The sequence below is a fragment of the Myotis brandtii genome, unplaced genomic scaffold (assembly GCF_000412655.1).
Source record: "Myotis brandtii unplaced genomic scaffold, ASM41265v1 scaffold953, whole genome shotgun sequence".
In the NCBI taxonomy this organism is placed as follows: Eukaryota; Metazoa; Chordata; class Mammalia; order Chiroptera; family Vespertilionidae; genus Myotis; species Myotis brandtii.
Genome location: NW_005371933.1, coordinates 2,805,883 through 2,817,015, shown reverse-complemented (window position 1 = coordinate 2,817,015; position 11,133 = coordinate 2,805,883). Strand labels below are relative to the sequence as shown.

The window sequence follows — 11,133 nt, the reverse complement described above, 5'->3', positions numbered from 1 at the left end:
CGCCAGGTGAACTGCACTTACTAAATAGAAATTAGTTAATAGGAAGCCAGAAGAAGGGCCCTGGCTTCTCCACGTGGACATTCCGGTGTGGTCTAAAAAGCAACCACTCAACTTCTGCTTCTTTGACTCCTAAGTGATGTGGCCAATAGACATTAACATCCAAGCCCAGAGCCTTATCCAGGGTCAAGGATGAAGTGAAGGCCAGAAATAGAGGACCCTCCACATCAATGGGTTTCACATGTGCAAACTCACCGCAGATCAAAAATATTTGAAAAAATGTTACCTTGTTGGTGACATGCACTATGCCTATGATTGGTAGTGTCAGTACTGAACATGTATGGACAATTTTTCTTGTTATTATTCCCTAAACTATACAGTATAACAACTATTTGTGAGCATTTTCAATACTTACAGTATTGTATGTAATCTAGAGATGATTTAAATTATACAGGAGGATGTGGGTAGTTCATATGCAAATACTATGGCATCCTATATAATAAAAGCATAGTATGCAAATTGTCCCCTCCACCAGGAATTCATCCAGGAGTTAGACCAGGGGGTGGGGCCAGTCAGAGGAAGGGAGGGAGGCCCTAGTTAGAGGCAGCAGCAGGTGGCTGGGGAAGGGAGGGAGTACCCAGCAGGCAGCCACTAGGGACCCTACCAGTGCATGAATTTCGTGCACTGGGCTTCTAGTTTCATATAAGGGACTTGAGCATCCTTGGATTTGGGTATCCAAAGGGAGTCCTGAAACCAATTCCCCTTGGACACCGAAGGATGATTGCATCTGTGACAGCCTTTAATTGGTTAAAGAACAAAGATTCAACGACAGCAACCCCAACCCAGTGCTTTTCGATTTTGATTCTTTCATTTTGACACGGTGCTATCTCAGGCCAATTCAACAGAATCCCGCAGATCAAAATTCACCAATCTGGACACTTCATGGTGTCCTGCCTCAACAGCATGTGAATGTTTCCAATGAGTGTTCACCAGGCAAAGCTGGTCTCAATGTTGCAAAGAGAGAAATAGGAACGGCTCTTGATTAGGGCTGGGCTTATGTCAACGTGGTGTGGCAATCCTTACAGATGAGAAACCTGGCTAGACTTAGATATGGCTATAATTCACCACAGATGGGACAACGAATTAATTTTTATCTAATAGTGCAGTTTTTCTAGCAGGCAAAATCTTTTAAACATGGGGTCTATCTGAGGAAGTCAGGAGAAAGTTCTGGGAAGCAGGAAGTCAGAATCAACTGTCTGTGGGATCGGTCTGCTCCCGGCACTGCTGTCTCCGGCCATGTGGTGTCAGGCCTGTGCAAAGCTTCTCTCACTCCAGGCTCCACATGTGGAGACAAGGGCGTGTCAATAATAACACCACCTCATCACTAAATGGAGGGGAAATACCCAGTGGATCTTCAACAAACATCCATCCCCTTCCCCCCAGGAGTCCTTTCCTCCAGCTCTGGGACAGGGGTGACCATGGAAATCCAGTCGGGAGGAGGGGGGCCTGGCCAGCTGTGGGTGGTGGGGTCAGTGGTGGTGCGTGTCTTTGGCCATTTACTGGGAATGTGCAGGACGAGCGGCTAATGTGATTGCAGCCAAACCTTGTTATTGCATTCCTGCCCCGATGCATTTAGAAAGCACTTAGGGCTCTCCCTGAAACACGTTTACCCTGAGGTCCTGGGAGCGGGGCTGCCTCTTTTCTTCCCAGGGGGCTGAGGCTATGCTGGGGCTCGGGGGCTGCAGGAGGGAAGGAGAGCTCAGTTCCCACAGCTCAGCCTCCAGGGACATCATTATGATGCTTCCTGTTTAAACAGCTGGGCTGTGTGGTGGAAGGAGCCACAGTGAGGCTGCACCCCCAAAGTTCCGGGGCTGGAGGCCATGTCTGGGCTGTGGGAGGCTCCTGACTCTCTGAGCCTCAGTTTCCTCATTTGTAAAATGACTGCAGCCCTGCCTTTGCCCACGTCACAGCTGTGTGGTCCCTAGGCCAAGTCTGACCTGACTCAGTGGTTCTCAGGGCTGCATCAGCATCATCTGGGAACTTACCAGAAATTCTATTCTTTTTTTAAAAAAATATATTCTTATTGATTTCAGAGAGGAAGGAAGAGGGAGAGAGAGATAGAAACATCAAGGATGAGAGAGAATAATTGATCGGCTGCCTCCTGCATGCCCCCTACTGGGGATCAAGCCCGCAACCCGGGCATGGACCCTTGACTGGAATCGAACCCGTTGACTCTTCAGTCTGCAGGCTGACACTCTATCCACTGAGCCAAACTGGCTAAGGCCAGAAATTCTATTCTTGACCCCATTCCACACAGTCAGACGCTCCAAGAGTGGGCACAGCCACCTGCGCTTTAACCAGCCCTCCGTCATTCCAATGCCCACTCGATGATGGGCACCACTGGTCTAAGCTCTACCAATAGCTCTGCTTAATGACCGCACAGTGGCCCAGGAGAGTCATCAGCCTCCTTCCAGCCTGGCCTTGCTCTAAGGGCCATTTGTATCTTTATAACATCATTCATGGGCCAAACAAAATTATCAACTTAAAAATAAGCCTGCTATACTTGGTCAAACCTTTAATTAATGCCTAATGCCTAATGCCTTGGCAGGGCCAGATCCAATGATTTCGATGGCCTTATATGGCCTGTGGGCCAGACGTTCCTCACCCCTGCCCTAGGGAACACTGTGGGCTTGGGGTTGGACACGGACAGAGTTGAACAGCTACTTCCCTTGAGAACAGTGAAGTCCCGGGAAAGGAGGCGCAAGGATAACAACGTGGTCCTTCATGTGCATCGCACTTGTGTTTCCCAGATGTTTGTACATGCACTGCCTCATTGGAACAGCACCAAGTGCGATTCAAGAATAGAAATAATTATAATTACGAATAATAAGGATAAAGAATGTTCTGAAGCCGGCTCACACATGCATATCATCTCCACAAATAGTCTGTGGGCCCCCGGAGGACGGAGGACACATCTTCCCTGCTGCCCCATTCCATCATCTCAAATCTCCCCTTCTGCAGTCCTTACGACGGGCCAGAGTCTGTGGCCTCTGAACTTTGGTGTGCCACCCAGGCACCCGGGGACATGCACCCACAGACAGGACCCCAGTCCTCTGCCCCTTGGCTTCCCCCTCTCCCCCATACGTACCTGTAGGTGTCGGTGGCTGGCACCTTCCAGGTCTGGATGCCCTTGAGGGGGCCCTCGCTCCCCACCACCACGCTCAGGTTGGTGTTCCGGTAGGCATTGTTGCACTGGGCCTGCGTGGGGCCGTGGGGCCCACTGGCTCCACACGTGGTAAATAGCCAGTGAACTGTGACACAAGAAGAAAGACAATCACTCACGTGGCCTGACCCTCCCTCCTCTGTGGGGCCTCTCTGGCTGCCTCTGAGCTGTGTGCTCCATGGCACTAACATGGCACCAAGATCAGGGCAAGAGACACCGCTCAGCACTCAACCTGGAAACTGATGTTGGGGTGAACTATGTGCCAGGCCCTGGGTCAGGTAGATGGAGCGGATATGGACCCTGGCATTAGGCAGCTCAGAGCCTACTAAGGGAGACCAAAAAGGAGGCAACCAGCTACAACATAGAGAGTAAAATGATACCATGAGAGAAAGTCCGTTTCAGGGGAGACAGGTGCAGGCCGCGGCTGCGCCCTCTCCCGGTGACTCATCAAGTCCAGCGCAGTGCCGGGCAAACAACAGGCATGTCACCTGTGCAGTCGTGACTGCATCTAACCTGTCCCCAGGACTTCGCATCTTCATGTAGGATCCTCTTAGTGTGGAGATCGAAAGATCAACCTGGACACAGTCAGCTCCCTGACCCCTCACTGGCCTGGGGACCCAGGACCATGGGATTAAGAAGACCTGTCCTCCCGGCTGGCCTCCTTATTCGTAACCACTGGGGTTTAGAACTGCAATAAGCAGCTCTTGGGCTCTCGATGAAACAGTGGAAAAAATAGGGAAGCGGGTCACATTTGGGGGTTTTGGGGGTCACATTGTTTTTGGTGCCTGCCTTCTTTTTCCAAGCCCCTCGCCACTGCCTGGGATCTGTCATCACCTGGAGCACCCCATGTCCTTAGATGACCTTTGGGGCATCTCTGGAACACTCAGCACACCCCACCCCTCCACCGCCCCTGGGCCGTCTCCTTTCACACTTTCTGTCTGTGAGTCAGATTTCATGTTGGCCGGAATTCTAACATTTTTATAACCTATAAGAACTTTAAAATACCATGTTCTTGATACATGGCTTTGACTTCAAATACAAAAATGTCACTATAAGATTAAAAAAATTACTTCCCTTTATAGAGATTAAGTCGAATTCTACCTATAGGAAATTATGGAAAGATTAATTTGGGCATATATAGCTTTGTTCCCTAAAACGTTAAAGTAAAATTTTTTGGAAAACTTTCAAATAACTTAATGATGCAAAAATGAAAGATTAATTTGGGCTACTAACTACAAGCGATCAGATTGGGCTCACACGGGCAGTGGGCTCCATGACACTGCCCTGGCCCCAGGTCCGGAGACAAGAGAGGCCTACAGCTGCCCAACACTTTTCCAGACTTCATTGTTTTTCAAATGAAGATGTTGATTTCTATCTGGTTTCTGAAGGTTGTTTCAAGGGCAAGAAGTTGATGAATTCTTTGGTGTGAATGGCTGAATGTTAATTCTCTGATCTATTTGTATTATAAAGGGATAACCTATTAATTCAAGGTTGTAACTCTTTACTGAAGGCACTTTAGCAGAAGGGCTCTCTTGCCCAAATCTTATGCATGGGCTGTGCTGGGGGTGGGGGTGGGGTTGCGTGGGGAGGTGGGGACCTGGGGGAGTGGGCTGTGTGAAATGGAAAGCACACAGGCTTTGAAATCGGCAAGGACACCTGGGTTTGGGGGTAGTCTCATCACTCACTGACTGTGGGACCTAGATGAGTTCCTTCATCTGTATAAGGGGCTGGACTGGCATTAGAATGAAAGGAAGCAAGGGGTATGAAAGGTCATTGTAAAGTTCAAAACTCTAAAAATGTGAGTTGTGTCAATGACTCCTGTCTACACCCAAGGCTGGTGCTGTTGTTACGAATAGGAAATATGGCGATGGGAGTGTCTGTGAATGCGAATAGATCTCTGCCAGCAGCTCCTAGGAATTTAAATTATCGAGTTGGGGATGAGGATAGGTGCAGGGAGTTGAGAAATCTACTCCTCCCGTCATCTCTAGTCTATTCTGCAGGCCCAGTCTGTACCTACAGCAAGCAGCCCGGGTTTGGGGACAACCTCAGCCTCATCAATCTGGGTAGAGGCATAATTTGTAAATACATATTTACAAATTATATATATGAATATATATTTCATTTGATCAGACAAGTGTGATACAATAGGGTGTCCCAAAAATGTATACACACACTTTGAATGCTTACAAGGACAGTGTTTATTAAAATACATTTCATTTCCAAAACTGAGCTATCAGCTTTTAAAGTGTGTATACATTTTTTGGGACTAACATAACATAACATAACAACATAAATATTTTCCCTTATGTGTGTGCTGAGGAAGAGAGCTAAAGGTGTGGGCTTGGCACCCTACCCTAATAATACCTACTACTTAGACTTCCAGTTGGCATTATAGTATGACCTAAGCAAAGTGCAACATTTGGCATTAGAGAGGATCAAATGGCCGCAGGGAGGAGCCTGGATTGGAGGCAGGGAAGGAAGGAAGGCTGGCGCTGTCCTCTTTTCTTACTTTGAAAACAAAACAAAAAACTATTGTGTTAAAACTCATTTACGGAGTTTTATCTTGTTCTTACTTATCATTTATCTTGTTCTTTTACCACACACTGGAAGCCTAGTTTGATATTCACTCACATCTAAATTGTATAAAGAACCCACAAACATCAAAATACTGATTGGCTATTAGACATTTGAGCAAAGAAAAATCCATTAAGCACTGGGTTTCATTTTAAGTAGATAGCAGAACCCTCTAAGAAGAAACAAATCAATTAGTAATACACAGCACAATGCTGAAAAACCATGGGATAGACAGCGATTGTACTGGTTTTATTACTGTTGTTAAGCCATCTTGTCTGCTCAACTGAATGCAAAGAAATAAAGCACGATACAAAAGAAAATAAGTTCTCAACTACGGCTGTTAATCGCAATAATGAGGATCTGCCTCATGCTGAAGGCCTAGGTGGTTGTATCACAGAAGAGCACTCAATGGCTCATAAGGACCTTTTGTACCATTTAAAAAAAATCTTCACCCAGGGCATTTTTTTCCACTGATTTTCAGAGAGAGTGGAAGAGAGAGGGAAAGACAGAGAGAAACACTGATGTGAGAGAAACACATCAATTGGTTGCCTCTTGCATGCTCGCCTACTAGGGCCCAGGCCGGGGAGAAGCCTGCAACCTAAGTACGTGCCATTGACTGGAATCGAACCCAGGACCCTTCGGTCTGCAGGCTGATGCTCTGTCCACTGAGCCAAACCGGCTAGGGCCCTTTTGTACCATTTTGATTCTGATCCTTGGAACTGAAATTTACCCTTATCTGTTGACTGGGCTGAACTTCATGGGACCTGTGGTATATCGAACCATTTTGATCACCATCATAGATCCCATTACATCAAACCAGGACCAAATTCATCATCCATAATGTATACAGCACCATTCTTTATTGTAAATTGGAAAATTTGAATACGTAATGAAAATTAATCAATTGTGCTCCTTATTAGGGTGACATAAAAATAATGTATATATTGTAGCCATTGGGAGGTTAAAACATTTTTACCATTTGTCTCAACTCTTTAAACAGTGGAGCAGTGCCCCTTCTAGATATACAATCAATGCCCGATGATTGCTTTCTTTTTTTGATGTTCGCAGTTGTAGAAGCTTAATGCCTAGGCCCATGTATTTATTGGGAGCTGCAAAATAATGATACTCAAATTATACCTTTTCTTCTTATTTATCAGTTGGAACACATTTATAAAGCGATGCTTCCTCTTACCTACTATTTGGTTACCCATGCAGGATAAATGCTCAATTCTTTCTCCTTATTATAGTTTTCAAGATAATGAATTAGTTATTTATCATCCTCTAAAGTTGATCAATTAGTTGTTTATACATGATATAAATTCTTGAGTTTAAACATATTTTTTAGTTCTAATTGACCCCTATTATCCTTTAGAAGCTTAAAATGTCACATTTTTGATCAGTGGTAAGCCTCCCGAGTTCTTTTGCTTTCTTGCTATCTGGTATGACAAAATGTGCCTTCCCGAGACCTGGGTTCAGCCATTTTCTCCAGTCTTTGTTTCTTGGGAAAAGGTATTTTAATTACACACCTTGAAGGCTATAGACACTTATTGCTACTGGTTGGTGATTGTGTCTAGGGTTCTTTAGTGACAGAGCTAGGAAATATCTGTGTGTTTACATATGTATATCAGTATAAACATACACATATATGAAGTACACACACGGATATGACAAAATACTTCATGAGCTCACACTGATACTTTCTTTTTTTATTACTATTTTTTCTTTATTGATTAAGGTATTACATATGTGTTGTTATCCCCCCTTACCCCCCTCAAACCCTCCCCAACCTCCACAGCTCATGCCCTCCCCCCCCTGGTGTCTATGTCCGGTGGTTATGCTTATATGCATGCATACAAGTCCTTTGATTGATCTCTCCCCCTTACCGCCACCCTCCCCTGCCTTCCCTCTGATTGACGGTCTTCTGATTGATGCTTCTCTGTCTCTGGATCTGTTTTTGTTCATCATTTTATATTGTTCATTATATTCCACAAATGAGTGAGATCATGTGATATTTGTCTTTCTCTGACTGACTTATTTCGCTTAGCATAAAGCTCTCTAGGTCCATCCATGCTGTTGCAAATGGTAGGAGTTCCTTTCTTTTTACAGCAGCATAGTATTCCATTGTCACACTGATACTTTCCATTCAAATTCAGGATTACAGAGTTTTAATCTCTTCTATATTAACCCATATTTCTTTTTCCACACTGAGAATCTTGGTTCTTAGGAACATTCTAATAGAATTAAAATATTCTATAATTACTCATTTACTTTTTCCATCATTAAGCACACAATAGTATCAGAGTAGTAACACTACCACAATACCATCATCAATATAAAAACAGAGACCTGTTAAAATTTTTAAAATATATGTGCTCTCCATTCTCCTATATTTCTTGAAGTTGTATTCTACCTACACTGTTTGGGCATATTGCGATTACACATAGTACTCTTTCCTCTTTAGTCCTTAGTCTTACTTCTGTAAATACTATGTGTTTAATGCTTACATCAGTCATGCGGATGTATCTCCAGGCATTTTGGTTGTCTGAAGCTTGTTTTCAAGTAGATTCTTTAGGATTCATGGGAGGAATACTCTTTGAGTTTTTGGATGTGGATAAAATTCTTTACCCTTGAGTATATTATATGTGCTACTCTGTTTTCTTCTGGTATAAAGTGTAATTGGAAAACACTCTGATGATGATCTAAATTTTATTCTCTAATAAATCACTTTTTTTTTTCTGAGGTGCCAAAGTATTTTTTTTCTTTAAAGATTTGGTGATTATACTAGAATATTCTGTGTTATTGCTCATTCCTGGCCAATATTCTCAGATGCATACAGTACTCTTTTAATAAGTAGTTTCATTATGAAAGTTTTTCTTGAATTACAGCTTTAAGTATTTGTTTTGGTCCACTTTGGTTTTCGTCTTCAGGCACTCCTGTTATCTGTATGTTGCATCTTCTTTGCCTAGCTCTGATGTATGTCATCTTTTTTATTTTTTAAAAATTTCTCTTTTCACCTTCTATTTCTTGTAAGGCATTAACTGTTGTGTTTATTTGCTCTTGAATTCCTTCCTAATTTAGTTTTCATCTCTGATTTTTTCCTTTCATTTTACATTCTTTTCTGAGTTCTACCACCTAGTCTCTTATGTTTTGTAATATTGATATGCTATTTTTCATGTCTTATCTCATTGTTTTATGGTCATTTAGCTCATTTTGAAATAGGAGGTTATAATCTTAATCTCTTCTGTGGGCATGTATTTTTGTTATGCTTTCATTTTTCTGTACAGTTATTCTGTCCTCTATGCTCTTTAAAAATTCTTATTGCAATTTTGTATGTGATTTAATCTTGATACTTCTCTGTTATACATTTTTATATGAAATTACTTTTCTAGAACTTTAAGGGTTCAGGAGATTTTCTAACTTCACAGAGCTTCCTTTATACTTCTTGTTATTTTAAAAATATATAGTGTTTAAAAATATGGCAGTTTGCTTCCTAATGTTTCTGGCTCTGTTTCACCCCTCCCACCCCCACACACTTTTATCTGGAAACCCTTTCATTTATTTATTTATTTATTTATTTATTTATTTATTGTTTTACCTCTATTATTCCTATATTACTCAATACTGATTTCACTTCCAGAAATGTCTTCCCAGTGTGGGCCCTTCCTGGAAAGGAGGCTTGGTGGCCAGACTGCACTCATTGCTTTAGACCTTACCATGGGCCCCTTATACTCATGGGCCACTGAACTGGGCAAAGGGCTCTCAGATTGGCTTTCTGTCATTTCCAGCAAATAGCCGTTAGCTATTTTGGGTTTCTCCTGCTCTCAGGTTTGTAAGACAGCCTGTTGCTTTTCTCACCTTTCTCTTGCTTAGGTGTTGACACTATGCAGGCCTTGTGGTTGTTTGTGCTTTGTCCTCACCCACCTGTATTTTGGGGTTGGAGGGGAATACCTTATAAACATGTTTGTCGCATATATTCATGGGTTTTCAGTTTTGATATATGGTTGCTCTGTTTTCATGGGAGGATTCAGAGAGATAAAAAGAACTATGCTGTTACTGCCATCATCGCCATATTCCCAGAATCCTTGAAAAAAATCTTAATGTAGGAATTACTTGAGGTCATTTGCTATGATTAACCCCTTTATACCATCTATCTGATCAGTTCCTCGCCTGCACCCAATTCCTGGGGCTGTAGGGTTTTTAAGATTTCACCTCATTGACATCGCCAATGACCATGGCCTAGAAGCTGCTGCTACATCATGCAGCTCACTAAGTAGAATTTAACTCTTTCTTCATAGTGCCTCCCAGACTTAGCTAGTTGTTCTGTTTGACCCTTCACTAAATGGCTTCAGATATAAATATTTTATACTGACTCACTTTCTTCTCTCTCTACTGTCAGATATATTTTCTTAGTGTTCATGCTGATGTTTTCTTATGTTTAATCTATTTTATACCCAATGCTGGGTGAGGGTGTGAAAGTGGCCCTAAACCTCTCTTGTGTATCAGGCTGAGGGGCAGCTAGATGCAGGAGCCTTTGTTTAATAGTTTTGGAATGCATTTATATTTTGAAACTTGTATTTGGTGGATGGTAGAAGGCACGGGAAGTGTAATCTCAGATAAAAGGATGCTACAATGGCTGTGAGCAAACAGGGCTGGGAATCTGTGGACCATTCAAGTTCAAGGTGTTTAGTTACAGTGCATTTATGTAGCACTTCCATCCTCCAGTAAGTTTAGCTTTTTACAACTGTTAGGTCAGTAGATAGGAAAGGGGGAAGAATGATTACTTCTGTCTCATCAGATAGGCAATAGTGTAGAAAGGTGACCAAGTGGCCTGCGGTTACAGAGAAAACCTGAGGCTGAGGTGGGCACGTGGGCACGTGCAGTTACTTGTTCAGCAGCACCGTTTTTAGTTGATGCATTTTCCGTGTTGTTCTAGTTAGTTTTTCAGACTGACTGTTTGCATGTACTTGCACGTGCTTGCATACACACACACACCCCGTTCATTTGTGCAAAGCTTTCTGGTCGTTTCTCTCTTGGGGTGTCTTTTGATGAGAAGTTAGCAGGTGGTAACATCAGTAATTGTAACAATAGCCCTGTCTTTTGTACTGGCTGTGCTCACACACATGATCTTTCTCCCTCTGACATCATTGGCTCCTTTGCTCTCACACAGTTCCTCTAGACCAGTGGTTCTCAACCTTCCTAATGCTGCGACCTTTTAATACAGTTCCTCATGGTGACCCCCAATCATAAAATTATTTTCGTTGCTACTTCATAACTGTAATTTTGCTATTGTTATGAATCGTAATGTAAATATCCGATATGCAGGATGTATTTTCATTGTT

General features: G+C 43.0%; 1 protein-coding gene across 1 annotated transcript in view; it reads right to left on the bottom strand.

Annotated features, from left to right (window-relative positions):
* Positions 1 to 3,145: 3,145 nt before the first annotated feature.
* Positions 3,146 to 11,133, bottom strand: part of ALK (anaplastic lymphoma receptor tyrosine kinase) — a gene marked incomplete at its 3' end in the record, with an annotated part of 551,341 nt that continues 543,353 nt past the window's right edge. The window contains exon 12 of the mRNA XM_005886069.2: positions 3,146 to 3,308. Within this exon, the coding sequence (XP_005886131.1) occupies positions 3,146 to 3,308 (163 nt within the window). The remainder of the gene's footprint in view (positions 3,309 to 11,133) is intronic.